At 27.7% G+C, this 13549-nt stretch overlaps 1 protein-coding gene across 1 annotated transcript in view; it reads right to left on the bottom strand.

The window, feature by feature from the left end:
* LOC136981349 (lon protease homolog 2, peroxisomal-like) overlaps positions 1 to 13317 on the bottom strand; it is a 51304-nt gene extending 37987 nt beyond the window's left edge. Inside the window, exons 1-3 of the mRNA XM_067277667.1 lie at positions 13058 to 13317; positions 4044 to 4137; positions 37 to 232 (exon numbers count right to left, since the gene is read on the bottom strand). Of these exons, the coding sequence (XP_067133768.1) occupies positions 37 to 232; positions 4044 to 4137; positions 13058 to 13215 (448 nt within the window). The 5' untranslated portion in view covers positions 13216 to 13317. The remainder of the gene's footprint in view (positions 1 to 36; positions 233 to 4043; positions 4138 to 13057) is intronic.
* Positions 13318 to 13549: the final 232 nt, after the last annotated feature.

Here is a 13549-nt window from a genome sequence, read left to right as displayed (position 1 = left end):
AATTTCAAATACCTTCTAGTTAAAAATTTCATTTACCTGTTTCTTCTCCTGAAAGTTTATCTAACTGTCTTACACTTCCAATAAGATAAGGAGATTCTTTTACTAGACCTTCTAATCTAAAGCGACATAGACCAGTAACTAGTAGTGTATATGCTGGTCGTGGCCAATTTGTACCAGTAACTTGAACAACAATTCCTGCAGTTCCAATTTGATGCATGGCACTGATATCATCCTGAAAGAATTTTTCATATTTTTAAAGGAAATATCTTAACAACAGCAAATATTAAGATATTCAAACATTAAAGATAAATAAGTCAATTTTAGGAATGTTCAATTGTTAAAAAATATTGTGTGTAACTTGATTTTTGATAGTAATGAAATAAAATAATTTAAGATTTACTCTGTAATAAAAAAATTCAAAACTTTTTGAAATGAGAGATTTATATTTACTATTATTTTAATTATTTTATTAATTTTTACCAAAATCACAAAACAGGCATACTTTACAGAAAAAATTTTAATAGTTATCTTTAAAGAATCACTCACATGCATTTTAGTTAGATGCAATACCTCACCTTGCAGTTCTCCTAATTTTAACTATAATAAATGTTCTCTCTTTAGCAGTTAAATGAGCTTTAGAAAATCAATTACTACAAGTTATTCAATTGTAACTGATTCTGTAGTTAAAACATTGAGAATTTTGGAAACATTCCTATTAAAATAAAACTTTTGGAATCTAATATTTAACATTGATTTAATATTATGTCTATTTTAAAACCATTTATCTTGTAACACCACTCAACTAAAAAACCTTGAAATTCCAGTAAAAGGTTTTAATAAAAACATTAAATTGAACAAATGTTTTTGATCTTACTCAAGATCTGAATCAGGTCAGTATTCCATTATGGAATGTATCATGGAACATGATATATTATGAATTTTAAAATGGATAAAGATAAATAATAAACAAAAATAAACGTACGGAAATATCTTAAAAATGCTGTATTATAGAAAAATACATGGGATAAGCACATATGAGGTTATAAAATAAGAAAATATGACAATACATGGGTGAGTTCACAAAGCAATGACATAAACAAACAGTTGAGAAAAAAATGGAACAGAAGCTTTATGATGTGTTCTCAGGCCTTTGTATATTGTAAAGAGTAGCCAGGCATACGAGATATATAATTTGTCCTTAAAATTAATATACTGTTCTTTAAGATTGGCCTTGAAGATTTCCAGGATTTATAGGATCTCAAGGAAGTCAGTTTGCATGGAATATCTTATAAGGGTGGCATGCTATAGGTCAGCTTGAATGTTGTTGTTGGTTGCATAAACAGACTAGGTGGTGTTCAGTTTTTTACTTATAATGTCATATTGGTGTTCTTGTAGTCTTTTTTGGAGAAACCTTTTAGTTGATCCTATTTACACTAGGTTTTTATTGAATCTATTGTCCATTACCAGAACCTTATATATACTTTAAGCCATATACTTGTTGGTGGGGTCCTTTCCATTGCATAGTAACTTGTATATAGTAGATGTGTGCTTGAATGCTAATTTGACTTTTCTGTCACTAGCTATTTCTTTGTATACAGCATTTAGGTCTTGGTTGTGTTCTACAATCCTGTGTCTGGAATTGGAAGTGTTATCCAGGATGTTTTGGAGATATTTTTTTGTCTATTGTTAAAGGTGCATTCTAAATGATAGATTAAATTGTTCAGATAATCATGTTTTACCAAAACAGCTTCTAAATGTTTCAATTCTTTATAAGTATTATCAAAGCTCATACAGTGTTATAATGCCCCTTTTTTGTGAGTGCTTTGAAAGAAAAGATATTATAGTAATAAGGGACATTAGAGTTAGCCAGTGTCAACAGTGGTTTGTGATATATACTAATCAGTATGCAGTTATATGAAAGATAATATTGAGATCTAAGAAACAGGCTCTAGATTCACTCAACTGGTCAAGTAACCCTTTAGGATTAGCCTAAAAACGTTACTGTTCATATGATGCAAAAACATATCAAGTTTAGTTATCCAGATGATAAGGATGTCATCTACATACCTCTTGTAACTATTCTCATAAGACCTTTAGTTCTAACTGATGAATTATCATTTCACAAAGATCTCTTGAAAAGAATCTGTTCATGTTTTTGTAAATGTGTAATGTTATTAAACTAAAAAATGGATGAATAGCATATCATATGAACTAATTCTAACATCTATTGGTGGTGTATAGATCTTTAAGTTTCGTAACAATAGATATCTAAGGGTGCAGAAGCATGGCTGGAGTTTCACAGAAAAATATAAATCATTGAAATCAAACATAGTTATATGAGATATTACAATCTCAATTATACCTAAGTTTATTTATTAAAAACCTTTCAACAAAATGGGAATCTTCTATTTAAAAACAAACAAGTTTTCTTAGTTAAAATTATCCATGTAATCCGTGTTAAAACCACCCAGTTAAAGAAAAATGCATTTTGAATGTTACTCCAATGTTTTTGGAACATTCCTCTTCAGTTTCCCAGTATATTAAAATTTTAACATAAATAATTAAAGCACTAACTTTTAACATCACAAATGCCCATATCATTGACAGGTTAATTGTTATAATTAGTATCTTTTTTTCTGTTCCATTTACTTGAGAAACACTTATCCATTCTATTACCAATTATTAAATACTCTTATCAGATGTGTTGACCTCTGTGCCGTCATTTAAATTCATTTTTTTCTTGGTATTTAGTATTTGTATGTGATCTTTAATCTTATGTTTAAACATATTATCTTCATATTTTAATATTTTCTTTATCAATATCACAATTATTGTTATTACAATGTTCTTCTATTGCTAATTTTTGTATTTTAGCTTTATTGCTCTTTTAACCTTGTTTGCAAAGTTCTGGTTTCACCTATGTAATAATATGTCTCTTGGCATGTACAGTACAAGGAATAGAATAACTAAATTTTTCTTTGTTAATAATTTGTGTATTGATTTTTTAGTTTTTATATTCATTTTAATTTATGTTTTCCTTCTAGGATAATTGTCATATTAAAATTTTTTAAATTTTTTCAAATAAACATTGATGATGAACTATTGGGTACATATCTATTTTTTATGTCTGTTTCTGTAATCAGTTATCCATTTTTCATTTATTATTTTCTTTATAATCTTTTATCCATTTATTAAATATTTTTCAAATATTCATTCAACATAAAGATCTTTAATAATTCTCTTATTTTAATTTTTTATCTTATTTATTATTGTTTTTTAGGTGTGTTGTAAAACTATTCCTTTTTACTCTCATAGGTATGATTGAATAGTAATTAATTACTTTTTACTATTCCATGCTTTTCATTCATGAATTTCATTCATAGATCTAATATTGTAAACATTTTTAAAAATAGAAACTATTTATTACATTACATACATTTAAATAACTTATTTGATATAAGCCTCTAATCTGTATTATCAATTAATTAGTAATAAATAACTATGAACCTCATTGGCCTTATTGTTATACGTACATATTCATCACACACCTTTTCGATTTTTATTCATTAACGCATAATATCCAAGAATGCATTTCAGCTTATTCAATAGCCCTCTTCTGCTGGGTTACATATATACTTTCAACATCATAATGTTATAATTAAAACACCTATAAAAGAATCTAATAAATAAAAATACAATATTCACATAAACTGGTGTTTACAGATTTAACATCAATTTTTATGAATGTTTTTAATAGTTATGGTTATAATGAACATGGTTAGTTTTATAGTAATTGTTGGTTTATATGAATATTGTGTTTTTATTTATTAGTTTTTTTTCATAGGTGTTTTAATTATAACACCATGATGTTGAAAGTATATATGTAACCCAGCAGAAGAGGGCTTTTGAATAAGCTGAAATGTATTCTTGGACATCGTGCGATAATAAATAAAAATCTAAAAGGTATGTGATGAATTTGTACTTATAACAATAAGGCCAACAAGGCTCATAGTTATTTATAACTAATTAATTAAATAACTTACTTCTCCAGATGATCCTGGTTCTCTAGGTACTACTCCAATAATTGCACTTGCTAAGGTACTCCTACTTAGAAGGTGAGTTTTTACCATATTCATACTACAAAAATATATATACACAAACATTTAATATATAATAGTTAAATATTTAAAAATAGTTAAACATTCAAAATATTATCATAAATATAATCACATATATACAATAGAATCAGCTTATTATAATCAATTTAGGATTTGCCTATACTTATGATTATAACCAATTGATAACAATAAACAAATTAAAAAAAAAATACACATTTAATTCTTTCAATAAGTCTAACTTAATAATAAAGATTTATTAATTAATTACAATTATTAATTAACAGTTACTCATAAAGTGTTGTTTTCTTGTTGTTTTTTGCAGTACCATCTTTAAAAACAGCAAGTATATAATGGAAGAAATGCCAGCAATTTAAACTACTATACTGGGATTAAAATGAGTAATGATTAAAATGATAACTAGTGCTTTAAACAGTATTATACTAACAATAATTTATTTATTTCAACGAAAATAGATTTGGCTGGCTGGCTATGGACCTCCACCCACATTTAACAAAAACCTGACAACTGAAAAAAAAAAAAAAATTCATAAATATGCATAAAATCTTGACAACTGTAAAAATGACACAAAAACATGGCAGCTGGAATAATTGGTAATATATATATATATTACCAATTATTCCAGCTATATATAAAATTACATGTCCTGACTGACTGACTGATTCATCATCGCCTGGAGCAAACCACTGAACCTAAAGAGGTGAAATTTGGTACAAACTTAAAGTTAAGGTATGTCATGAGAATGCACACTAAGAAGGGATTTAGAAATTTACTTGCATATAAGATGAGGTTTTCATTCATTTATCACAGCTTCAAATTCCTAGGTTGTCCTATATGCATGAGCGAAAGATTCTTTGCATTTATGCAAATAATTTTTTTGAACCATGTATTTGCATTTTTTATCAGATGCTCACCCTCTTGTATTTAGAAACATAAGTATATTATCTGGGTCATTTCAATTGTTCTTGTATATTGTCAGAAGTAAAGATGAATAGCAATAGGAAAAGCAAAGCTTTTGAATTGAATTCCAGATTGAAATTCCAAAATCACACAGGAGCGCAATATAAGTTTTAATCCATTCCCACATGAAAACAGATGATTATTTGGAAATCAGAATTCAGAGAAACTCATAAGTGTAATTGACAGAGAGTGGATTTCACTATTAAGAATTGGCATAAAAGGGTTCCCGATTGTCCAGCTTTACATGAACAAATTATGCTGTCAATTTTACAAGACTTTTCCTTAAAGTTTAAAATGCCAGTAATTTTTGCGGGACAATGTGTGCATTTATGTTCATTTGATAATTTACTTGTGACTAAATGAAATAAAATTAGAATTGTATTAATAAATCTAATTTTCTTTATTTTGATCTTTAAAGTCACACCTCGTCCTATATGCAAGGTCATCTTATATGCGAGTAAATACAGTATAATAATTAAATTTGTTTTATAAATATATAAAAAACTTCAATGACATAAAGAATAAAAATTAAAACTAAGCTGATAAGCTTATATATATAAAATATATTTATAAAAAGGAGTTTAAAATATGAAAAAAATTCATAGAATATTTCTCTCTAACACACAAATCTTAATAGCTTACAAATACTTTATATTAAAACATTAATCTATAATCCATTTAATAAAGAGATTTTCAAATACAGATTTTATTCAAAAATTATAAATTAAATTATCCAATTTGATTAAATAGAAATTGGCACATAATAACAGTTTTAAGATTATTAAATCTACTAGATGCTTACTCTACATTTTATTTTAATTCTTAAGTAATATGTAAGCACTCAATTTAAAATATAATAAGCAAAGCAGGAAAAAAGTTTGAATTTGTTATAAAAAAAAAACAAAATTGAAAAATAATGTATATTGCATCATTGATCAGGTGATTCATATCATATCAGTTGTTTGGTAAAATTTGAAAAATGTTCTTATTATAAGATTTATTTAGTTTTCACAAAATTTAGTCTCGTTACTTCACATTATATAATTTATTCTAAAAATTATCATCAACTGATCAAAATCAATTAAATCAAATGAATAAAATAGAGAGGCCTGAGAATAACATTAAGGATGCAAAGAATATTAGTGTTTTCAGTATTTTTTTGTAATATTATAGATTTCATTATAATATATGTTGAATTTAAGTTAAAGTAAAATATTACTGAGTACCAATAATATTTTACTGCTACTCAGTAATTTTACATTGATTTAAAGATTAGCTACTAATAAATAAAACATGCTACTGAAAATGAGGAAAATAACATTTAAAATTATTTTTTCCTATTCATATTTTAAAATACTTCTTGGCTGACTAAATGTTCAATTTCTGATGATTGAACATGTCTAAAATAAATATTCGTAAAATTTTACTTTTTTACAACTATAAACTTTTTATGAAACTTTAATAATCATTGGATCTTATTACTTTTTTCAAATATAATACAGTGGTTACAATTAAAACTCTAATTGCAGATTTTGTAATAATGTTAATAAAGCATAAAACTTGTATAAAGATGTTCAATTTTTAATTTAAAGAAATAATATAACTTTATAAATGTAAACTTTGACAACATATCAAAAACAGTATTTGTGTAGCAAAAAAAAAATCAAAAGTTTTCAGTATTTCAAAGAAATTGAAATGTAAACTTATGTTCTCACCATTTAATTTGTTGATAATGTCAATTTCATTAATAATGTTTGATTTATGATTTATTAAGCCAATGAAAAATTTTTTGAATACCATTTCTTTTTAATTGACTTGACTAATTACAATATTTTGATGCATATAACTCAAAGTAGCACCTATCCTGCAGAAAAATGCTAGAACAAAAATAAAACCTTTGCATAACCCATCCACCATACACCTTGCACCTGTGGGAGCAGTCATTGCTCCATAGATGCAAGTTTGTATTTGCAATTTAAAATTGGTATATAGCCACCTGCTGCATAAGCCACATCTCTTTCAAAATTATCTTTTAAACACGAATAACCCAAGGCATATACACAAAATACAGTATTTAATGTATATTTTCATAAACATATACATAGTAAATTCAGTCATCATAATTGATGTATAAGGTAAGATTTATTATTATTATTTTGTAACAGATTTAAAACTAAACTGCAGTTAGTACTTTAAACAATAATTCACTGTTTTAAGAAATTAGTTTATTTTTTAAAAACTAATATTTTTGAAATGTAAATAAACTAGGCTAATGTTAAGAAAATATATTATATATAATTAAAATATCACTTCTTTGTATTTTATTAATAAAAATAAATGAAATTTTTAATTCATTCATTTAATCCTGTGTTTATATGATAGTTTCAAAACATTCATCACATACTATTATTTCATCTTCACTTAGAATTTTGTCGACCAGCTATTCATTGATATCCGCAAACAATAATTCATCAAATTCTTCTCCATCATGCCATGTACCAAAGTGATGTCAGAATATTCAATTTAATTTGAGAGCATAGAATCTTTGCTTTTAATGCATTCTGGCCAAATATCTTTCCAACATATGTTCAATGTTGGTTGTCTTAATTATGATAATCATCCTGTCTGTTTGATACAATCCATAATCTATAATTGAAAATTTCTTCTACATGTGTTAATGTTTTCTCATTATCTAGTTTATCCAAAATATATTGAAATACTTACTATACTTATATAATATGTTTTAAATGTAAAAACTATACTGTTATCTAGTAGTAGTATCAAGGAAATCATATTACATAGCAGAAAACAAATTGCTATAATTATGCCCAGAAAAAGCTCACAAAAAGAATAATTTTGAAAAAATATTAATACTCTTCAATTAAATAAACAACAAATTTAAATATTTTTAACTATAAAACAAGTTTATTACAGCTTAAAGCTTAGAATAAAAATCTGCAAATTACAGAATAAAAGTTAAAAATATTACAGAAAGTTCTAGAATATATTTAATTTTAAACAGAACTTCAGTAGATATGAATAAATTTAGTTTAAATATAGACTAAGAAACATTAATATTTGTCAGAATGTTTTATCTCTTATAAACTAGCTATTGTAGTTATTCTGCTAAATTAATCAATGCACCTTTAACAATGGGTGAAACTAAAGAATCATTAATGTTTTCAACCTGGTTACACACTATTTTCAGGCATGGACAAATGAAAGTGGAATACCAGTTTCAGTTAGGAAGTAAGATAAAATAGAGTTATCTCTAGAGACTTTATCCCATCTTCATTCCTAACTGAAACTGGCATTCTGCTTTCATCTGTCATTACAAAGTCAAAAAAGTTAATACTCTTTCAATTTCATCCACTGTTAAATATCTGATATTTTTTTTAAAGATATTTTCAGAAATCTTAGATTAAATATTATATTAGCAACCAAAATAAAATTTTCAAAGTATTTTACCTGTTTTTAATTTTTATTACTGAATCATTAAAAATTTACATTTACTTCATTAATTTATTAAAATCTTAAATCCACAAAAATATTTTTGTAAAGAGAATGAATAGGAGTAAAGAGAATACATAAATTAAAGAGTGGAGGAATTGCAATTGATACATGTTCAACAAACAATATGATTACATTAACCAGAAGCGATTCAGGATATTAAGGAATTAGAAGCAAAACCTAGGAAAAAAAGTGAACCAATGATAAAGATTGCTTTAGTCCCCAAATCAATTAAAAGAGAAAAACTTCAAAATCTACGATCAGAATTATTGCTTCTCAGAATATATGTCAGGACAACCGTCAAAGAACAGATAAACATTAAATATAGTATTCCCCAAAAAAACAAAGTGGTAACCTGGGTGATGGACATGTCTCCAGTAATGAGAGAGATATTGAGAAAAGAGGAAAAAATTAATATTGAGTGGACGAGATGTCCAGTATTTGATCACATCCCAGTAAAGAGGTGTTTCAAATGTCTAGGGTTTGGACATTTTGCAAGGGATTGTTCGGCACCAAACAATATCTGTAGTCAATGCAGTGAGGCACACCTTTTTAAGGAATGTCAGAAGGAAGAAGAACCCATCTGTGTAAATTGTGTGGGAGGAAACCGTACAACCCAGAACCATAATACGATGGATAAAAGATGCCTATGTTTCCAATAAGAAATCAGGAAAATGTTCGGGGAAATCCAGACTTCGACCCCGACCCCACGATAGTCCTTCTTCGGTGTTTTCAACTAAGTTCATTCTCTGTAACCATTGTCAGTTCGCGTCAACGATAAGCAACGTTCCGCTGACTCCTGTTCCAATTTTTTCATATCTGCAACCGTGTTGTAACTGCAACTTTATTGCAGTACAAACGTACTGCCACTCTGTACATAATTTTATTTTACTGTAATTTAAAATTCTGTTTACTATTTTACCCAGCAATGTTTAGCCTCAGTTTGTATTACCCTTAGAACTCTCTTCTCTGTAAGGAACAAGTGGTTCCAATTCTCAGCTATAACCAAAAGTACCAGAATGTGTGTTTACCTCTGTAATTTTAGGTCAAATGGCCAACAATGGAAAGCAATCATCTACAATTTTGTTATCGGGAAAGTCTTCCTAATTATTACTGTATATTTTATTGGAAAAGCTTCCATCACTCTATACTGTTTTTCTAATGATTATCTTAAGCGATGCAAATGCCCGTGGGGTTCCATGGGGCCCCACAATTGCTCTTATCCTTCACACTTTCCTATCTTCCTTACTTCCTCTTCCACCTAACTTCTTCTCTTTGCTAATTTCTTCTTTCCGTTTCTTTAGGGCAAAAGTCTGACATAAAGGTCAGATAGCTCTCTACTTCCTTTAAGTAAAGTAAAGAGAATGAACCAAGTAAGAGAAACTATATATTTTTTTAATTATCAATATATGAATTTACTTGGAATTGAAATTTATATAAATAAAATTAATATTATTGCTATTAGCTTTTTTCATTAATTTTCCTCATTAATTATAAATCAATAAATTCATAAATGCATTAAATATCCATTTCTCTTAAATAATAAAATCATAATACAGTAGAATGTCTATTATCTAAAAAATCAATTAACTGAAACTGACTTCAGAATGTACCTGTACTTGTAAGTTTTTACATAATGATTGTCCACAATCTTCTATTATTAAGCTATCTCATTATCGACACTAGTGTAAAATAAAGCAAAACAAATATAAAATTCTGCAATAAATAATTTTTACATGATTACTGTACAGTCAAACCTGTTTTTATGTGGTGGATAGGGACCGCATTAAAAAAAACGCATAAAAAAATCGCACGAAACTTCACGAATGGCTGTAAAAAATAGTTTTCGCAACACAATTAAAAAAATATTTTTTTTATGCGGTCAACAGGGACCACATAAAAAAAGTCTCACATAGAAAATAACTCAAAACCATACGAAATAGAATTTATTGACAACAGATGTCAGCACTTGACTGCATCGTCTCGTCTATCGTCTGTTTTACATATTTTTGTCCAGGTGGTGTTTTGTTGACTTAAAAAGTAAATTATTTCATTTTTCGCATATTCATGCAATAATATTACTATAATAAGTGCATTTATGCTATAATAAGTTTATTTAGCTATAATAAGTCAACGTGAGACATGACGAATCGCACGAGACTAGTCGCCAACTATACCGCACAAATAAAAAATCGCACAAAAAAAACCGCACAAATTAAAAATTCACATTAAAAAAATCGCACAAATAAAAATCGCACATAAAAAGAGCGCATAAAAACAGGTTTGACTGTACTTGTAATATTAATTTTACTACACTATTTTGTAACTTTTATTTTGAATTCAAATTTTCATCAGTACATTGTAGACTGTAATGAAAGACTAATGTTTGTTTTTAATAATTAAACAATTTCTTTTATTTCTTATCATTTATACATGTCAAAGTTCGATGCCTTAACCATTTTTTTTTATACTAATGTAGTGTACTTGAATTAAAATTAATATTTTTACTTTAAGGTATTTATCTTTTTATTCTTTCCCCTATAAAATATGATCAGATATCCAAAATTGTCCTGCCCCAATTATTTTAGATAATTTATTTTCTACTGTACTAACTTCTAACTCCAAATATATATTATAGTGTAATTCATTTTTTTAAATAGTTAATAAAATAGAATAACTGGTCACAGAAATATAAGTTAAATATATATATATATTAACTTGTCTATTTCCACATTTTTTTAATCCTTTAATACAAGACTAGATATTTATAACCTTAAAACTTGGCAAACTTTTTAGTGGTTACTACTTTTTTCATACAAACACATTATTATATTAACTATCTATTTATATTACAGGTAACATGGGAGTTATGTTCCAAAAAATTGCCGTGTTATACGAAACAAAGAACTAGTGCGAAAAGGGGGGTTAGGTTCCAAAAATTAAAAAAAATGTATGCTGTTAAATCCTTCTTTAAATCGGATTTATTATTCACAAGTTGAAAGGCCCGATGCAGGCATCGGAGCATACAAGATTACAAATAAAAGTAATAATATACTGAATAGTATACTGTAAAAATATAAAATAATTTATATTGTTAATTTAAATTAATTTAAATAATAGCTAGGGGCGTCCCTAGTGGCCATTTTTGGCATACCATGATAAAATCCGGTTTTTCAGCTTTATATAGTAGATTTTTTTCATGGGCAAAATACTTATTTATTATTTAAGTAAATATTTTACCAGAGGATTATTCATCCTATATGACAATCTCAGCATGAGCATCATCAACTGGTAACAGTTTTTATTACATTTCATATTGTATGAGGGTTTTACCTAATTTCTGAACCGTGTTAGAGTGAACCTGAGTTTTAAAAGCACCGTATTATACAGGGGATGTTCTCAATTCTTGAACCATGTTAGAGTGAATCCATGCTATAGAAGTGCCATGTTATATGGGGGTTACCTGTATCTATATAAGTTGTGAATTTATAAGTGATTTAGAAAAATAAGACATTAACCCTTTTAAAAAATAAAATGCAATTTATGTTACCTATGGTAGCAAACATGGTGGCTCGTCTCTGAAAACGCACGTTTTAACCTAACCTATTCTAATGAATTACCATAATTATTGCCAATTAAATTATTAGAATAGGTTAGGTTAGGTTAGAATGTGCGTCCCCACTGCTTCAGAGACAAGCCGCCATGTTCGCTACCATAGGCAACATTAACCTTTAAAAGATCTTAAATAATCAGGCAAAACACATTTTTGTTCTAAATTGAATATAAAATTTTTTAAACTGGTAGAACACTAGAGTTTGATTCATCCAATTAATTAAATGCAGATTACAAACAAACCCATTATTTTTAAATGGAAAATGGTCAATAAACTTCATTTAAAAAAAAAATTATAACTTAGATAATTAATTTAATAAATAAAACATACAAACTGTTATAAGTGAAGGTAGTATTTTTATAAACTGTTTACTAATAAATCATTCAGTAGCAATTTTCTATGTTTAAACACTGTAAAAAAAATACAAAAACAAACCCATGATTAGGTATACCCAGTGGTGCTTTATGAGCTAAAAGGGCAATTGCCTTGGGTCCCTGCCAACAGGGGGCCCCAGGCAATTGCCCTTTTAGCCCATAGGATAAATCAATTTTTTATAAGACAATACTTTCACCCGAAATATCTGAAGTCAACACTGTACATGGGGCTCCCTAATTCAAATTTTCATAAACGCCACTGTGTATGCCCCATGTTATTTTCTAGTTTATCCTCTTAACAGCGAAATCACTCAACAATAAGACGTTTCTTTTACGTAGTTTGATAAAAATGATTTATTATCATCACAAACTTCCTCGTAGAACATGTTTAGATCACAGTAACAGAAGAAACCTTTCTTCTTTTCTCATAACGCATACAACGTTAACATCGCTTATAAACTTACTTTTTATACGAATTAACGGGTATCCTTATAGATGCCCCGGGAAAAAGCACGCCTTCGATAACGAGTAAGGGTAAACGTCTTGGGAGTTTAATTTCCGACATCGCCATCTTCGATAAAAACACATCACCGATGCCCTCTAACGTCGGCCACAGAAACATAACGGTGTTCTATGATGTCCTGGATCGAGCGGATGACCGATATCTGAACGCACTGTAGATATAAACATTAAACCATTTTATAAAGTTTTTTGCTGTGTTATAAAATAAATGGAATTTTTAAATAAATATCCGTTTTGGCACATGAATATTCCTTTATAAAATCTGTGAATCGAAACTGGAATGAACGGAACAGAAATAAAGAAAGAGAGAATGTGCTGACCCATTTAAAAAGTGACTGGAGTGAAAGCGACTGTTCTATTGGCTCTTTCTTCTCCGTTTCTCTGATTTTTATTACCTTCGTTAATTCATTTTTGTAATCAACACATCATTACAA

Source organism: Centruroides vittatus, unplaced genomic scaffold, assembly GCF_030686945.1.
Source record: "Centruroides vittatus isolate TY-2023 unplaced genomic scaffold, ASM3068694v2 contig_753, whole genome shotgun sequence".
Lineage (NCBI taxonomy): Eukaryota > Metazoa > Arthropoda > Arachnida > Scorpiones > Buthidae > Centruroides > Centruroides vittatus.
This window is presented reverse-complemented; position numbering and strand designations above follow the sequence as displayed.